Below are 17647 nucleotides of genomic sequence, written 5' to 3'. Positions count from 1 at the left end.
TATCACACCAAGAAGGGATTCTAAACCAGGAAAACAGTGTGACCAGGAGCTGTATTCTTTTCTATTCTGTTTTCATCTTCCATTCAATTTTATTATGAAATTGCCTGTGTAGATTGTTCAGAGACAAACTGAAAGCATGACAGTTTGTTTTCTTTAATAATATATAGTTACATTTTACACGTAGTAAGAGACACTGGTTACTGCCTGTTTCTAAAAGCTGATTTGTAGTCGTTTCTTCCATTGCACGTGAATAATACAGTCTGTAATCTGCAAACACGGCTTAAACTTTGAGGTAATTTGCATCTGTCTATATTAATGTTTTCCTTTAACAAGGTAATATGTTCTTCTTTGGACTTTTTAAACAGTTATTTTAAGTATAAGGAATGTATGTAATTTTGGAGAAAGAAAAGTTTTTACCTTTCTACAGTTGAAATAGTGATAAGTAAATGTTGTTATGAGATGACAGCAGCCTCCTCGGGTGCATCAGCAAGCTCCTGACTTCAGGTATTAGTCTTGTGCGTCAGGTCACACATGCTCACTAGTCACACATGCATCACATGGTCACTAGTAAGCACATGCAGAGATTGCAGGGAGGCAAGCCAGATGTAGAACTGCAACCAGCAGTGTTGGCAAACTGGTAAGCTTGTGTTTTGTTAAGCACCTGCTTTTTTGTATTCTGATAGTCTAAGCCATCTGCTTTCATATTCCCCCTACCTACTTTCAGCCATTTTAGAATATGAAACCTTTTTTTTTCTAAGTAGTTCAGAATTGAATGAAAAAAATGTAAGTATTCTGGAACCATTCACAGTAAGTTAGGAATCCATGCCACTTTTCAGGGCCTGTGCTTTGGGAATATTCTAATTCAATCCTCAACAGAGTAACTAACTTAAGTGTAGGTGTTGTATGTTAGTGGTTAAAATTGTTTTTCTCCCTTCTCAACTACTCATTCTGAGATCAGAATGTAAATTGCCCAAGTAGATCCTTGGCCACAGTATAATACACTAAAAATCAGTTTTTTAATGTAAGCAATTTGCACGCTCCTTTTCATTAGAAACAGGGAGGGGAAGAAGAAGGGCACCATGCAGTTTGGTAAAAGATTCTAATTCTTCCTGAACTAGATATACCACTTTATTATCCACTTTAAAATAGCATTTATAAAGCAGCTGTTGTTTAATGGCTCCTGTTGTCAGCCTTTTCTGCCAGCCTTGTGCAGGTAGGCATTACTGCCTTCTGTTGTAGATGATAAAATGATTTTCAGACAAGTAGCAAAAATTATTTCTGGGTCACACTTGAGACTGGAGACTTGACCTCAGTGTGGTTTCTGTGACGTTTCTATGCTGCTTGTAAGATGTTGTCAAGTCCAAGCCACAAGCTGATCTATGGTAGATTGCTGTGTGAGAGGCAGCATGTTTCACTTGGGCGGATCTGAGTCAGCCTCATTGGTTCGTGAGGGTCCTGGCTCCTGTCTGTTCTGTGGACCCTTCAGGGTTAGTTGGGTTGCTCCGCTCCGCTCTGCTCCGCTCTGCTCCGCTCTGCTGTCACTGATCATTAAGGCATTTGGTCTTCCATACTTGTTTCTTTTAAAATTAGCTAAATGTTTAATTACTTAAGGAAGAAAAGGAACAGGTACGGCCTATTTCTGAACAGGTACAGAACTTTTGTTTGAATATGTATGTGTCTTATATGAGTGAGTTTGGGGGGGGGGGGAGGGAAGGATCAACCGACCATAGGTCCTCAAAGTCTCTTACTAACCTGGAGGTCACAGATTGAGCTAGACTGCCTAGAAAGCAAGATCTAGGGTCCTTGCCTCCACCTCTCCGCATCTACACTGCTTTCCTCAGCCCGGAGCAAACTCAGGTCCTCATGCCCACGTGGCAAGCAGTTCACCAGCTGGGCCTCTCCCGATCCTTCTTTTCTTTTCTTTCTTTTCTTTTTTTTTTTTTTTTTTTTGGAAACATTTAATTTTAAGATTTTTCCATTTATATATTAGTAGGATTTTTTTTTTAATGTATGTGAGTACACTGTTGCTGTCTTCAGATACTCCAGAAGAGGGCATCATATCCCATTTCAGATGGCTGTGGCCTACCATGTGGTTCCTAGGAATTGAACTCAGGACCTCTTGAAGAACAGTCAGTGCTCTAACCACTGAGCCATCTCTCCAGCCCGATCCTCCTTATTTTCTGAAGAGGAGATATATAGATATAGATATAGATATCTATATATATATATATATGGCACATGAGAGAGAGGGACTGGGAAGAGAGAAGGGAGGAGAAGCTGCGATCGGATGTAAAATAAATAATCAAAGAAAAGAGTTTGTATAACACTCTTAGCTGAGCCTGCAGTGTCTTTTGAAGACTAGAATCAAATGACCATGTGGTTACATCCTTTTAGACCTTTATAGCTGCCTAGAAATGTAGTGTGCAAGCCAGTCCCACAGATACAACAGAGAAAGGCTCAGCTTGATGTACTTCAAAGCAGTGCTGGTGGTGCGGCTCATATTTATTAAAAGCAAAGCACACATGAAAACCAGCATCGTGATTGCCTTGAGTCTGTTTGGCCTAGAAAGCTGACCACTTGAGAAGGAAGGCATTTTATTGTATTTTTCCTTTGTTTATGAATATTGGTAAGGCGTGAGAATTTTTCTGAAATATTTGAATTTGAGCTCTTAAATCTACATTAAAGACCTTCAGGGGTTGGGGATTTAGCTCAGTGGTAGAGCGCTTGCCTAGGAAGCACAAGGCTCTGGGTTCGGTCCCCAGCTCCGAAAAAAAGAACCAAAAAAAAAAAAAGACTCTTCAACTATTTGAGAAAGTATACAGATATCTGGGCTCCTGAAGTAATAATCGTTGGTAAAGTTCATTGGCAAGAGAGCAGTGCCCAGGTGAGCCACTGAACTGAGTGTTCTTAACTCGTCGTCATACTCCATGACTTCTCGGCCTTGCCCTGCTAGTCTCCTGTATACTTGCCCTGATTCTGGGAAAGAGCAAAGAGTCACAGCTTCCTGTTATGGCAGTTCTCAACCCTGAGTTCCTGAGTCTGCAGCAAAGGAGTGAAGAGTGCCATTCCCGTCAGTGTGTGCTTCTGATCTATGCATTTAGACTTCTTTTGGTGCATATTTAACTGAACTCCTGTGAGTAAGTGAACCCCACCTCCGAGCCAAGGATGTGTGGATAAAATGGAGGGCGCACACGGGTCAGAATGTGAAAAGTAGAAACTTCAAATTGAAAATAAGAATTACGAAATGTCTGGGAAGACCGTAATTCCAAGGGAAAGCCATCCGTGGCATCAGACATGGCAGAGAAGCCAGAATTAAAATGGCTGACACCTGTCTGCTGTGTGCACATAGATAGACAAAACTTAAACCACATTTGATCTTAGTCCTTCTCACTTGTAGAACTCCCCACTACCTGCTTCCCTAACACAGGAAATCAGTACCTTCTGTGAGTAATCCCTTTCAGAATCTAGCACACCCACTATCGGATCTTAGTCCTCACTCTCCTTTGCATCATTCTTTTCTTTCTCATCTTCAATTTGGACCACACTGTTGTCCACACATACTCTCTCCATTCAACCATCCACACTTACAGATTCTTCTTAGTATCTGAGTCATGTCCATGAAAGCTCATTTAGATAATGATGGTAGGGCTAGCACTCACTTGTAGTTCATCACATGCTAAATCCTTCAATAACAAACTCTTTTATCTACTAAACTCATAAAGTGTCATTAACCCCAGTTCTACAGAAAAGTACTTAAGCTAAGAATACACACGTAGGAAATGGCGTCCCGGGATTTGACCTCAAGTGTCATCAATATGGCTTAGCAGGTTAAGGGGCTCTCTATGCATGAGTTCAATTCCCTGAGCCCATATAACTATAAAAGGAGAGAATGAGCTCTATTAAGTTGCCTTATGACCTCTACACACATGTCATAGCACAGGTGCTCACACACAGCTTATACATACAAACATGGTTAAAAAAAAAAAGATTTAACCTTAGCTCTCTCTAGCTCTCTAAATGCATTAAAAATGATGATCTATCATTCCTGATCTTATTCCTTGAATATTTTATGCCGCGCGTCTTCATTTTCCTACTATGTTTGGGATTCTTGAGGACAAAGCAATGGCAAGCAATACAAGAGCATAACTTGTGTTTATCAGTACAGCTAGGTCATGACTGCATTATCAACCATTTTCTTTGTGTTGCTTGTATACAAATCAGGCAGGATGTGGTGTTCAGATTTTTGAGTTATGAAGGAACTTTAATTATGATCCTACTAGATTTTCTGAGATAGGCATTGCCGATTCTGCATGTTGTGTTAGGAGCTGACAGATTAGACCAGCCAGTATTTAGTTTTTTGGGATTTTAAAGTAGAATAAGATCATCATATTACCTACAACCATGTTATTTTTGGCAAGAAACGTATTGGATTTTTGTCAGTCATTCATATCTTTTTAGTTGCCTACAATGTGCTAAGCAGCAGCCACAGTTGTGACTAGAGAGAACTAAGCTAGTCTTGCCATCACAAACTGGTAAAGAACTTAAGACCAATAGTTACTCAATTTGATATGTCTCATAAGTGCTCTCTCTCTCTCTCTCTCTCTCTCTGTGTGTGTGTGTGTGTGTGTGTGTGTGTGTGTGTGTGTGTGTGTATAAATACTTATATATTTAACTTGGTTTTGCTTCTTGTTTGTAGTAAATGCTCATGTTTGCTGCACTGGGGACCTGTTAGAATACTCTTGCAAAATCTGAGGATGTCTAAGATAGTTTGTGGATTGTCAGTCACTTGCGTAATCTAAACATGTAAGGAGGATTAGGAGCTGAGTGATGGAGCGGCTGGGCCATGAGGAGCTCAGCCTCATGCTTTCCACTTCCCATCCACAGACACAAAGCCTGTGTCTGTCAGTTCAGCCTGTTTGTCAAACTAAGAAGGTTAACAGCAGCAACCTGCTAACATTCCAGCTAAAGGATAAATTAAAGCAAGGTCTTCCCAGATGACACCAAGTACATACACTGCCTGTGTTCTGTCACATAGGTGCCAAGTGTAATTTAAGGTTGTTTTCCACGCACTAAATGAGAGTTTATTTAGCATTTACTGTATTACAGTAAGTGTAAGTGAACAAGCATGGTTAGTGTTTTGTTCCTTTCCTTTGTCACTGAGAATATTAGTATTTATAGTATGAGAAATGATCTCAATTTCAGCAAACATGAGCGTTTACTATTAAAAAAAAAGCAAAACCAAGTTAAATATAACACACACACACACACATACACACACACACACACACACACACACACACATACAGAGAGAAGTGTAGATGTAGTAGAGTATCATTATTACTGAGAGTAATGATTACTTTCTAAATAGCACGCTTTGAAATAAACTTAGTTTATTGAACTCTTTAAAAACACTTACCTGACCATTAAGATGGCTCAGCAGCTAACAGGGCTTAGGATGCGAGCCCGAAACCTGAGCGCCCACTCTGAAAGGCGCCTTCTTCCTCCACACATGCACAACCCGACTTGTGCACCTACTCTCCCACATTCTATGTACACACGCAGTGATAAATCAAATTAAAAATTTGTAAATCTTCCACAAGGCCCTAATTATTAATCATGACGATTATACTTATCTTCCTTTTTTCTTTTTTTCCCCGTTTGTGAGCGCCCCATAGCCTCAGTAATGGTGGTAGTCGTGGGGCCTCCCCTTGAGCTGGATCCCACTTTGGACCTGACGCTGACCATCTTTCCCAGGCTCCTCTCCATTTCCATCCCTGCATTTCTCCAGACAGGAAGAACTGTGGGTCAGAGCTTAGGTACTAATACATATTACACCAGCTCAGAAGAAAGTGACCCAGACTGCTGCAGAGTGGAAACTGTTGCACGTCTTGAAGAGATGAGGTGAAGCCGAGTTGTTTGTGCTTTAACGTTTGAAGCAATGTTCATCATACATAATTAAATAAAGCTAAAATGTTGTAGGTATGGGACAAAAGGTCACAGATATTATAGATATTGCAGGAAATGGAGGAGAGTAATAATTTTTAAAAGCATATTTCCATATATATATATATATTCTTATCATGAGATTAGAGGATGAAAGCATTAAGTAAACACTTATTAATTTAATCTTAGAATTGGTGTATAGATATTCCCAAAGTGATTTGTACACAGAAGAGCCAGAGACAGTGGAAGGGGAGATTAAAAATTACTTTTACAAAGTAAAGTTTTCATGGGACTTTTTGTGGGTATGTGAACATAATTTAAAATATATGCCATATGTGAGAGAGATGGGGGAAGCACTACATGCGTTTGGTATGAACACTATAGCCACGTGGCTTTTTATAATGCGGTGAATGTAAACCAAGTGTGCACTTTGTCTGAAACCCAGTCAGCTCACTGTTTTAACCTTTTAGGTAACTGCTGGGGCTATAACTTTTAAAAGAAGGCATTATCCTAGGAACATAAATTAGAAAAAGATACTATCCTGGCACTCAGTAACTGAGCAATGTTTAAATTAATTCTAGTTAGAACACCTTAAATATCTTTGGTGCAAAAAAATAATGTTTTAAAGTTTATTTTGGAGGGGTTTCTAGGAGGTTTAAGTAGCACGAACAGATTTCATGAGCAGCTTTTACTGGTGCTGTAGACAGTTGTAGATCACACTTTCCCATCAGCTGTTTGGCAAGAGCACACAATTTGCTGAGACGGTTAATAGGACACAAATACAGACATTTGCTGTGCTGTACCATGTAAATGGAAACCTTTGCAGTTACATGTTTTTGTAGCAGGAGAATTGTTTTAAAAGGCATGTAATTTATTAGCTATCGGTAGCTGCTTTATTGCCTTGCCGCGCTGCAGTAATAAATAAAAGAAAGTGAACTGATTTTACAAATGGCACACAAGGTGCACATTTTGTGGGGGAAAAGTCTTTTTTTAAAGAATTGGCATTAAATCCTTTTTTTGTGATGACAAAGAGGCTAAGAGTGCAAACTGTATTTTCTGTTTATCGAAAACAGTCTTTTTTTCTCCGGGGCATTTTTTCCTATGATCATCAAGGGATTTCAAAAGCAATAAAGTGTGGGATCATTGTTCGACTTGAGCAGTATTAAAACTTAGGTTTTAATTTCAGTGAAGTAATAAGATTTGAACCTGTCTCACATTACAGCACTGTAAGGCATTTAGCAATTGTATTTTAAAGGAGGTTTTTAAAATGCAGCTCACTTGTAAGCTAACTGTCTTTCTGTAATTAATAGTTTTTCTTCAGTCTAGGCTGCTGCGGATCAGACCAAGAAATATCTGAGATTTTAGTAACACATAGTAATTGTAAGTCTTAACTCCTAATTAACCTAAATGTCTAATAATTTTCTATTTGTGTCCAAAGCTGCTAAAACGTAGTGAGGAAAAAGAGCAGTGTTTAAAGCTATAGTGTGTCTTTGGTCTTTCAGAAATACAAATGTACACATACATGTATATTTTTAGGAGTTTTTATACAGAGCAAAATTATGTCAGTATTTTATCCTTCGATATCATTTACTAGTTCTTATGTACCAATCATATATACATATTTATATTAAGCATTTAGGTATGTATTTTGTATATATATATTTTTTTAAGTGCAAGATAAGGGTTTACTTGTAAAGCTAGACCCAACGTTATAGACTAGACTCTTCCATGTGTAACATTGAAACTCGTAGTTATGTCTTAAAAAATGCTTTAAAATATGAGCATTTCTATTAGATCAGTGTGAGAACATACTTACTGATAAAAGATTGTATTTACCATTTTGAATTGCTATTGAAAATAATTGCCTGTACAAAAGGAAACATCTGTATGACGGCACATGGTTAAAGCCACCATCAATTTTTAACATTTGAGGGTTGAGCTATGACCTTTTATGATGACTGTGAACAGTAACTGCCTCCATTAGCCATAAGTTTTGTTTCTTTATTTTAGTAGATGGCCCAGACTGTAAATATTAGAGAATCTAAAATAAATCAACATATTATCCTAAGGATACAAAATGTAAGAGCTATTTGTGGTTGGGAACCTTTGACAGATAGTTTGGATGAAGCAGATGATTGCCTGCCTAGCGTATCTGGTCTCCATTGCTATGCCTGCAGGCAGTTTAGTGCTGTGGTTGTATATTGATGTCAGGGTTAGCACTGAGTGGCTAGCAGTGACAGATGTCTATAATTACAGGCGATGCTTCCAGTATTTCTGAAAAGCCAGCCTATGTTGAACAATTATCTTATTTCTGCCTTGCCAAAGAGCATGCTCCAATTGCTAGTATTAGCAGTGCGGGTAGAGAGCTTCATCTGCTGCCTTGGGACAAATGTGGGAAAAGCAGTTGGTTATAAAACATAAATGCAAAATATTTTTTCAACATTTTAAATTAGTTAAGTTCAGTGTTTCCCTAATTTTTATCTCCCCATAATATTTCTGTTGAAGGAGTCTTGAAATATAAAAACACATTTGGCATACTTATTGGGATTTTGTTTTCCCCTAGGCCTGTGTGGCTCCCCAGTGCCAGTATCCCTTGCTTTACTGAATAGATGTTAAGCAAGTTGGCTTTGAAACAAGTTTCTCTGATGTAGATTGTATGTAATGATTGATTACCATTACAAAATTGGAAATGCATTTCCATGGAAAATTTCTCCAACCCAGTAAGTTTATTTGGAAACTTAATGGCAAAATTATAAAATGGTATAAAATGCTAAACCATCAGGCTGGAGAAGTGGCTCAGTGGTTAAGGATTCTTGCTGCTCTTGCAGAAAACCCAGTTCATTTCTCTGAACCCATGTGGTGGCTCACAACTGTCTGTAACTCCATTTCCAGGGGATCTGGTACCCTCTTTTGCTTGACGGGATCATGCATGCAAGTGGTGTCCATAAATTCACACTATCACTAGCGCATACACATAACAAAAAGAAACTGCTACCATATGTCAAATATGTTACATTTGCTAAGAATTAACAGTTCTTTTTGTTTGTTTTGTTTTTTGTTTTCTGGTGTTTTGGTTTGCTTTGTTTTCTTTTCTGTATTCCTTGTTGTTTTTCAAGACAGGATTCTCTGTTTCCCTGGCTGTCCTGGAATGCACTCTGTAGACCAGACTGCCCCAATCGCCTATTCCTACCCCAGTCCTTGGATTGAAGGAATGCACCACTACACCCGGCAAGAATTGTGATTCTTAAATTTTGTTTTAATCTCCCATCTTGAAAGATTTTTTCCTATATAAACACTTACTGTTATTTCCAAACTCCAAGTTTTGATAACCACTTCCTTCCTTGCTCCCTTTTGCCAATTTTGCTGGCTCATTAGGAATGTTTTCATTCTTTGTGGTACAAATGTAAGACTGTTTTTTTTTTTTATAATCTGGGTATTCTTCTTTAACTATTACTAAAGTTCTTCACATATACCTTAAAACACACAACTATTTTCCAGCATCTGATCCAGATAAAGTACAAGTAAAAGGGATTGTCATCTCAGCGTATGCCAAGGGATTGTCATCTCAGCGTATGCCAGTAGTAGTGACAGCAGCTTAGACCGACAAGAGTCTACTGTGTCAGGACCGACTTGCACAGTCTGCATAAATTTACCACAGTGAAATTTGCTACCAAATGAAAATTAGGTCCCGTGTACATCCTCATCCTAAAGTTAAGAAGCCAAGCTTTAGAGGTTACTGACTTAGTTACTGCACTCAGTCTAGTTGGCTGAGTCGCACAAGTCTCGAGCTTCAGAACCTGTCTTCCAGCTTGCCCTCCAGCCTCCTACCTAGTGATAGCATCTTTGACTGTTTCAGATTTACTTATATATAGGAGTGTTTTTGCTTGCATGTATGTATGTATGTATGTATGTATGTATGTATGTATGTATGTATGTTTGTGCATCCCATACATAACTGGTGTCCTCAGAGATCAAAAAAAAAAAATGTGTCAGAGCCCCTGGAACTAGAGTTGGATGGTTTTTAGCCACCATGTGTCCTGGGAACTGAAATCTGGTCCCCTGCACGGAACAGTAAAGTGCTCTTAATTAGCCCTGAACCATCTCTCCAACCTCAGGCACTGTTATTTATTACATTATATTTTGTATTCTTATAGATAAGAATGGGCACAGTTAAAAGTAGTTTAAAGCTATAGAATTAATTCATTAAATAAGATGATTTGGAGTGACTGTCCGCAGCACACCGCAAGGCTGGTGACAGTAGACCGTCAAGCAAAGCCCCATGTGTGTCAGACTATGCGTTATTTGTCTATTTTCTCCTGGCTGAATTACTTCAAAAATGTCCACCCAGTAAAGGTTGGCCATCTTTGTTTTCTTACTGACAGAGAAAACGTTTCCTGTTTACTAGAGACTATCATAGTCCACCAGTCAGGCTTTCGTATGTTTATGAATTTTGTAAAACGAAGACTTAGGACAGAAACTGATTTTAGATTGTTGTTGCAAATATTGCCTGCTCTGAGTTGGAGGTAGTTTTCATTAATAGGAGAATAATTGAAACTGAACCGAAGGACCTTCTTAACTATGTAATAATGGCTGGGAAGGTAGTATAGTTCATGTAACACTTGCCTAGCATGAGAAAGCCCTGAACTTGAGCTCCTGGCACCACATAAAACCAGCCATCACGGTGGTACATGTCTGTAATCCAAGCACTGTGGAGATAGAAGGGTCAGCTTATATCTACTGCATAGCATTTCAATGCCCGCTTTGTCCACATGAAACTCCATGCAAAAACAGAAAACATACTTGACCTAGTGGGAAAATGTAAATGTCACTGGCAATTTTCATTTCATTTCTGAATTATTATTTCATTCCTTACCATGTCACAGATTTCCTCCTACACAGAAAGGTTAAAGAATTAAGTATCTCTTAATAGGAGGGAGGAAACTACAGACGCTGTTTTTGAATATAGGAAATGGGACATGATTTCAGAGAGAGAATGTGAAAAAAATAGAGAATCATATAAATGCTAAAAAGTGGAGATTGTTTGAGTGATTGTCTTAGACCCACTATAGGCACAAGGAGCTGCACTTTCAGAGGACTGGGTAGGAGACCATACTAGAGTTGGATGAAATGCAGAAGGTTCACCATGAGTCTATGAGTCACCTTTTTTTTTCTTTTTTGAATGACTTAACACTTGAATTTGTTGGTTTTAAATGTGGTTCTGGCCATCAGGAGGTGGCTTGGCTACTGACACATTAGCTGCACGTGTCCTATTTGCTCAGTGACAGTGCCTCCTGGAGAACGGCAGTCCGTATTTAATGACTCCTTAAATAGGTCTGCCGCGCCACTGTTCGTTTGTTCCCATTTTAGAGCTAGCCCTCAATAATTGATTTTTTAACTATTTTTTGAGTTATTTTTGAATTATTCTACTGCAACAAACCCATTGTAATTCATATAGTCATATTCAGAATTTGAAAATGACTCCACCATTCCACTATGTTCCAAAATGAAAATCAAAGTCACAAGAATCTTTTAAGTGGCAGCAATAAACATCTGAGCCACTTTTTCCTTATACCTAAAATTGGGAAGACTTACTGCTCTTCTCTTGTATCTGACATCAGGTGGCAGGTCCATAAACTCTGTGCTTTTTAGGTTGTACGCCCGAAGAATGATGTTTCCAGAGTTCCAGAGAAGGCTTGGAAAATAGTTAAGGTGAGTTGAGTAACTGGCTATGGTGATGGGCTCACCCGTCTGTGTGCGTGTCTCAGGATAATTCCTGGTTACTGAGGTGGACTCACACACACAGGAGCAGGGAGCAGTGCATTGACCTGACTCATTTCCTGTACTATATCAACCTAGTGTATAGGGCTTAGAGCCAATCTTGAGTAGTCACTTCACTAGTAGGACTAACTGTAACGACTATAGTCACTGTGAGAGCAATCTAGGGTCCTTGATTCTATTACTTCTGAGCTACTAATACCTGAGATGGTCAGTTTCACTAGGTAGTGACTAGGATACACCTGTGCAGAATGCATTTTTGGCTGACACCTTCCAGAAGCATGAGGAATAAACAAAATCCTTTGCTTTCCAGTCCTCACCTCTACCTTTATCCTCTCACAAACTTTATACAGTAACTCTCTGCTTTAAAATTTAACCATACCCTCCTATAGGTTTGCTGATGAAAGATTGTGTTACAACACAAAAGTGTAAGTAGCCCTTTAAGTGACTAAAATGCCTCGTTCAGTCTGTGGCCTCAAACATTCCGGCCAAGCGTTACTCTTTTGCCCTAACATTGTTTGTGATTTTTTTCAATGGGTTCAGAAAAATAATACCTAGAATTTTAGCGTGGCTTTATCCACAGAAGACTGGCGTAACAGAAGCTTGGCTGCAGACATGGAGTGAGTTGGCAGCCAGCAAGAGCAAAGCTGTGTCAGGACAAATGGACTCTTCATCTTCTCTGGTTGGCTTTCAGCTGGCTGCACCACAGGAGGCTCTATGAGCTGTGTATCCTGTGACCAATAACTGGTGCCCTCCACCCGGGTCCCTCTTGGCTAGGGACAGCCTGTCGGGAGGCATTAGGTTCATGCTGGTGAAGATCCTTAGTCAGTGGCTCCCTGAAGGAAAAAGAGGCAAACAGCCAGATTCTGTTGAACAGGTGGTAGTTAGACCTTAGCTCTGGCTGTGGGGGTGGAAAGGAAAGACTCCAAAATTACCAGTCTTACTCGTTTTCACATGACCGATATGTACTTCTCTGCCCAGTAAATGGTAGTTTAGAAATGTATCTGGGAAAATCTCTGGCAGCATCTGGAGCTCTCTTAACTTTTCCACCTTCCTTTATCTGTCTGGATTTGGGCCCATGTCAGGAATGGAAACCCCACTGGGATGCAAGCAAAAGAGGAAGCATGTTCTTAGCCATGCATCAGTGGAGGCCCCTACTGGGAGAGGGGATTATCACAAGCAGCAGGCAACCCTGCACCCCAGCCTGCTGAGCTCATGCTCTGCCACAGGATGTGAAGCAGGGGGAATGTGAGGCCAGAGTGCTTGCTCCAAGTCTCCTTACACAATAGCTTATTCAAGCAGATTGGGAATGCTTCTTAAGCAATTTCCTAGGTCCATGTCTGTCCCCTTAGGAAGATGGCCCCCACAGATGGTGGGTTCAGATCGTCTTGTGGCAGTACAAAGTTAACATTCAGATGACCCTTCCTTCCTGGCTTTCCTCTGACAGATACTTTCAGTGCCTCTGACCGAGGCAGCAGCTTGCTCTGCCATCCCTACCTAGCTCCCAACTTAAACTATGGTTTTAGATTAAATTCTGCCAAAGGATTTCTTTGTCCTAATTTCAATCCCGTATTTTGTAATTTTATGCTATATGCTCTGGCAAGGTTAGCTAAGATTAATATAGATCTTATTCAATATCACTATGGTTAAATATTTAATACGCAGCAATGATGTTTGCACCATTAATTTCTCACTATAATAAGTTTACTATAATGTTCCTGTTTTAGTCAGTTTCACATGTCAATGAAAGCGCTCAATGTCCTTTCTTCCAAATGATTCAGCTACTAAATGTTGTATTAGGTCACTCTACTCCACCTTAGTTGGCTACCAACACCTTCCATTTTAACAAAGTCCTCGTATAGAAAGGACTGAATTGACTACAGGACAGAAATTATGAAGATTGCTTTCTTATTCAGAACATACAGTTCCATGTCAAAGTTCCAAATGCTCTCCTAAGTGGTACTAGTGCCTCTGTCTGTGAGCACTGACTCCATGCTCCTGTCCTGAATCCTTTCCTAACTTCAACGCCTTTAGCTAACAGGATCTGTCCTGTGCGGGGCGCTGTCTGCCTGTGAGTACTGTGGAGCACAGGGTTTTCAAGTTACAAGTCAAAGCCTTAACTGATAAGTCACTATGGTAAATTACTACAGTGCTTTAAAATCCAACTGGGGATAGGTTATGTTACCAATTTCATGTTATTTGATGTAAGTTTATGAGAATTAGATGGTTCAAAGAAGGTATGTCACCTGATGGCAAGAGTGTACTGTTGATCTCCACAGCACTGTGCACAATATGCTAATGCCTTTGAGATGTTCTAACATCTTAAACATCTATAGTGTGCCTACATGTATTAACTCCCTGTAGCTTTCTGAAAATTCATTATCCAAAAATCTTAATTCATTATAACAGCTCATATGAAAATCTACAGAACTGGATTTCTTTATTCTCATATTTGCACACAATGAGAGATTCTCATTGTTTCTCATTTGTTTCATGTGGTGCTTCTGAGTACATCTCACAGAGGGCTCTTATTGAATCTCTGTGATTGTCATTATATCCATCAACCTCTAGGAGCTAACATTCTGGGTTTCCCAGTTCTGCAATCTACTTCAGATGTAAGGACTGACATAATTAGCTTCTTGAAACTTATAATCAGAATGCAGCAGATACCCAATTCCAAATAACAGATTGGGGGTGGGGGAGCAGTTTAAAAATGAGTGTAGGCTTTACTTTCACTCTTTATTAAATTAAAGCCAAATATCTTGTTGCTGGTTTTCTTTTGATTTCCTTTTCTGGTTGTCTCATTCGACTCCTTTGAAAACTGTGTAAGATTATTGAGGAAAGCCAAGGACTGGAAGGCGATGGAGGCTGTCTGCCTGTAAAAGACCAAGCAGCACCCCAAGCCCATTAGATGAATTCAGAAGTTGCAGGTGCACAAACACTCGATCCTGAATTTTAAAAGAACTTTTGCAATAAAATAACAAGTTTATTAAAATGACTTTTAGGAACATGTATTCTCAAACTATAATGCCAATTTCTGACATTTGTATAAATTTCATATATTCATATAAGTTGATGCAGTGTCTGACAGTTAAGATGGGACTCCCTTCCGGGCAGCTACTGTTCAGTAGCAAGAATTGGGGTTGAGGAGGCTGTGCTGAGAGCAGTGGCAGAGGCTCAACCAGCCTGCATGAGGCGCTGCGTTCTACTCCTAGCACCACAGACAGAAGGAAAGACATGGGAGAATTGAATGTTCTGTGTCATGAAATACTGAAGTATTTGTTTTATCCCTTTAACAAAGACAATTTCTGTGAACAGAATGTGTTAATTGGTTCAATGTATACATGAAGATTTTAGAATTACTAATGCAAATTTCAAAGGTTTATTGGTGGTTCTTGATGGTTATCTTTATGCTATTAAAATCACCACGAGTGTTGGAGAACTGGCTTACTAGATAAAGCAATTGCCACACAGCATGAAGAATTTGGATTCCTCAAAATCCACATAAAAGCCAGCCAGGCAGGATACTGAGAATCTCCAGGGCAAGCTGGCTCGCAAAAATGAGACGTTCCAGTTTCAGCAAGAGACCCTTCCTCAGTAAATGAAGTGGAGGGCGATGAAGGAAGCCATAGAAGCACTGTCAGGTCCCTGCACATTTCAAGGAATTCCTAGTTAGTGGCAGATTCAGAAACCGAATCTAAATATCTTTGGAGCCAAAGCCTATTCTTTCTTTTGCTGAGTTCAAGATGCTGCAAGAACTGATGAGCAGACATTTCCCCTCCCCTCCAAAAGAACATGTGTAAAGAAACAGCAAAACTTCTATTCACATGAAAAACTGACACTACAAGATCATACTTATTATATGACATTGAAAGTATTAATAATAGACTTGAAACTATGGATGCACCCAAGTTTCCAAAAATGAAAGGTCTTCTAATCTAATCTGTGAGACAGTTTTCTCCAGGAAACACCCAAGCTTTAAAACCACACCATTTTACACAACAAAAGTTTGCCAATTCCCATGCTTAGTGAATGGGATTTTAAATATGAGATCCTGTGTCAAAAAAAAAAATTGAAGTAGAATTGGCAAAAGTATCCATTTGACCATGAGTTTAACGGGCGTTAGTAAATGGTGGGCATAGTTGCTCTCAGGCACACTGAAGTGGGAAACCAAGGAGAGCTGGAAGCAGGCAAACGCTTGTTTTCAAAGCGCATGTCTCTGTAAAACACAAACCAAAGGCACGAGTACATATTGGTTGTCACTGTATTATGAGCAACTGGTGACTTAGTCTTTCTATTTTGGTGGCTGTGGTGATGGCGTGGTGGTGGCATTGGTATTTTGAAGTAGCCTTACTATGGAACCCAAGTTAGCCTCCAACTCAAAGTCTTCTGCTTCTGTTGAACAGTCGGGGTTAGAGGCATTTGCCACCATGCCTGACCTGACTCTCTTATTTCTTTACATGTGTGTCATTACAATCAAAACCTTACTAGCTTCTGAAATCGAAAGTTGTCTGTGATGCTGTCTCCTCTTGAATCTCTATGCTTCCTGAAAAGGAATTCTATGATGTGATCTCTTCTGGTTATCATAAAGATATTTTGGTAAAATTTATTTTAAAAATTATTTTGAAGTGATAAATGTTGTAGGAAATGTTCAGAACTCTGAATATTGTATTAGATTTGTTTTCAGTAGAAACCTTTTTTTTTTTTGACTGCTTTCTGATGAACAGTTTCGTAGATATGCCTCATTGGACAAGTTATGCCTTACCTCTTAAATAGTATCTGTATATCACATGATTAAATTCTAAATGTTAAAAGATGTTTTCATATTATCTTCCTGTTCTCTGAATGGCATGAGGCCTTGAGAAATGTGAGGCAGTCTTTTAAGAGAAATGTTGTAATCATACATTGATTTTAAATGACCCTGTCACATGTGAAAACAAATCAGATTGTTGCTCTTAATGAGCTTTTCAATTTACTATTCAGTAGATCAGATAAGTGGATTTAAGAGGTAATGATCCTGTTTAGTACTCCGGCTTGACTGTCAGATCCTGGTAGTGGAGAGAAGTCCCCGAGGACAGAAGCGTTGACACAGCTCTAGATGGGATAATGGGGATCAAAGCTAATGGATGCTAAAAGGAATGATGCAGGTTACAAGGAGGATTGTGGGTAAAGCACTGTCTGTGCCAGGGTTGACTGTTTGCTCTTGTGTGGTGCTTCCTCGGATCCGATGCTTTGAGAAACTGTCAAAACATGACAGCAGATCATGACAGACCTGCCTGCCTGCCTGCCTAGCAAACTCTCCCAACAGGAAGAAGTCTGCTGGGGATCCTTAGTTTTCAAAGATAGCACGTTAGTTACAAGGTTTTTCACCATTACACAGTGGTAGTTTAAAGGATAGGTCTCAGTTTTGCCAAGAAGTAGAATTTATAAAGTCTTGGGATTTAAGTTTTCTTTTTACAGAAGTATAGAGTGGTCATCAATCCAAAACAAGAAGTTAACTAAAGTTAACAAAAAAGAGGACCATGTGATAGAAATACCACAGAATGGGCCACTTGGTAATGCCACGTCCTTTCCAAAATCCCATGCATCACTGAGCAACGCCTCCTAGAAGTGCCCAGAGCACTCATGGGGCATTTTCTTTGTCTTTGTCTATGATTGTAAACCCAGGAGGGGAAACCAGTGCTTGCATCTCCAAGAGCTAGTAGCTTCATTTGTTTTTTTCAATCTTGGTGAGCACCAGGTCCTTTCAAATTCCAGTCAGGATGAGGAGCCAATGTGTGCCCCCTGCAGGAGCATTGAGCATAGAGTAGACAGCAGCATGCCAGATCTCCACTGTCCTGTGCTTTCACACATTGGTCTTAAATACAGGATCTCACTGGATAACCAAGGACTAAAGTAACAACCAAAGCTGATGGATGCTATTCTCTAT

General features: G+C 39.5%; 1 protein-coding gene across 2 annotated transcripts in view; it reads left to right on the top strand.

The window, feature by feature from the left end:
- The window catches only part of Ranbp17 (RAN binding protein 17), a 309416-nt gene that overhangs the window by 172920 nt on the left and 118849 nt on the right, over positions 1-17647 (top strand). The window contains 1 exon segment of one of the 2 annotated variants that reach the window (NM_001440088.1): positions 11593-11652. Within the exon segment in view, the coding sequence (NP_001427017.1) occupies positions 11593-11652 (60 nt within the window). 2 annotated transcript variants of the gene reach the window in all.

The sequence above is a fragment of the Rattus norvegicus genome, chromosome 10 (genome assembly GCF_021556685.1).
Source record: "Rattus norvegicus strain SHRSP/BbbUtx chromosome 10, alternate assembly SHRSP_T2T, whole genome shotgun sequence".
Taxonomy (NCBI): Eukaryota; Metazoa; Chordata; class Mammalia; order Rodentia; family Muridae; genus Rattus; species Rattus norvegicus.
This window is presented reverse-complemented; position numbering and strand designations above follow the sequence as displayed.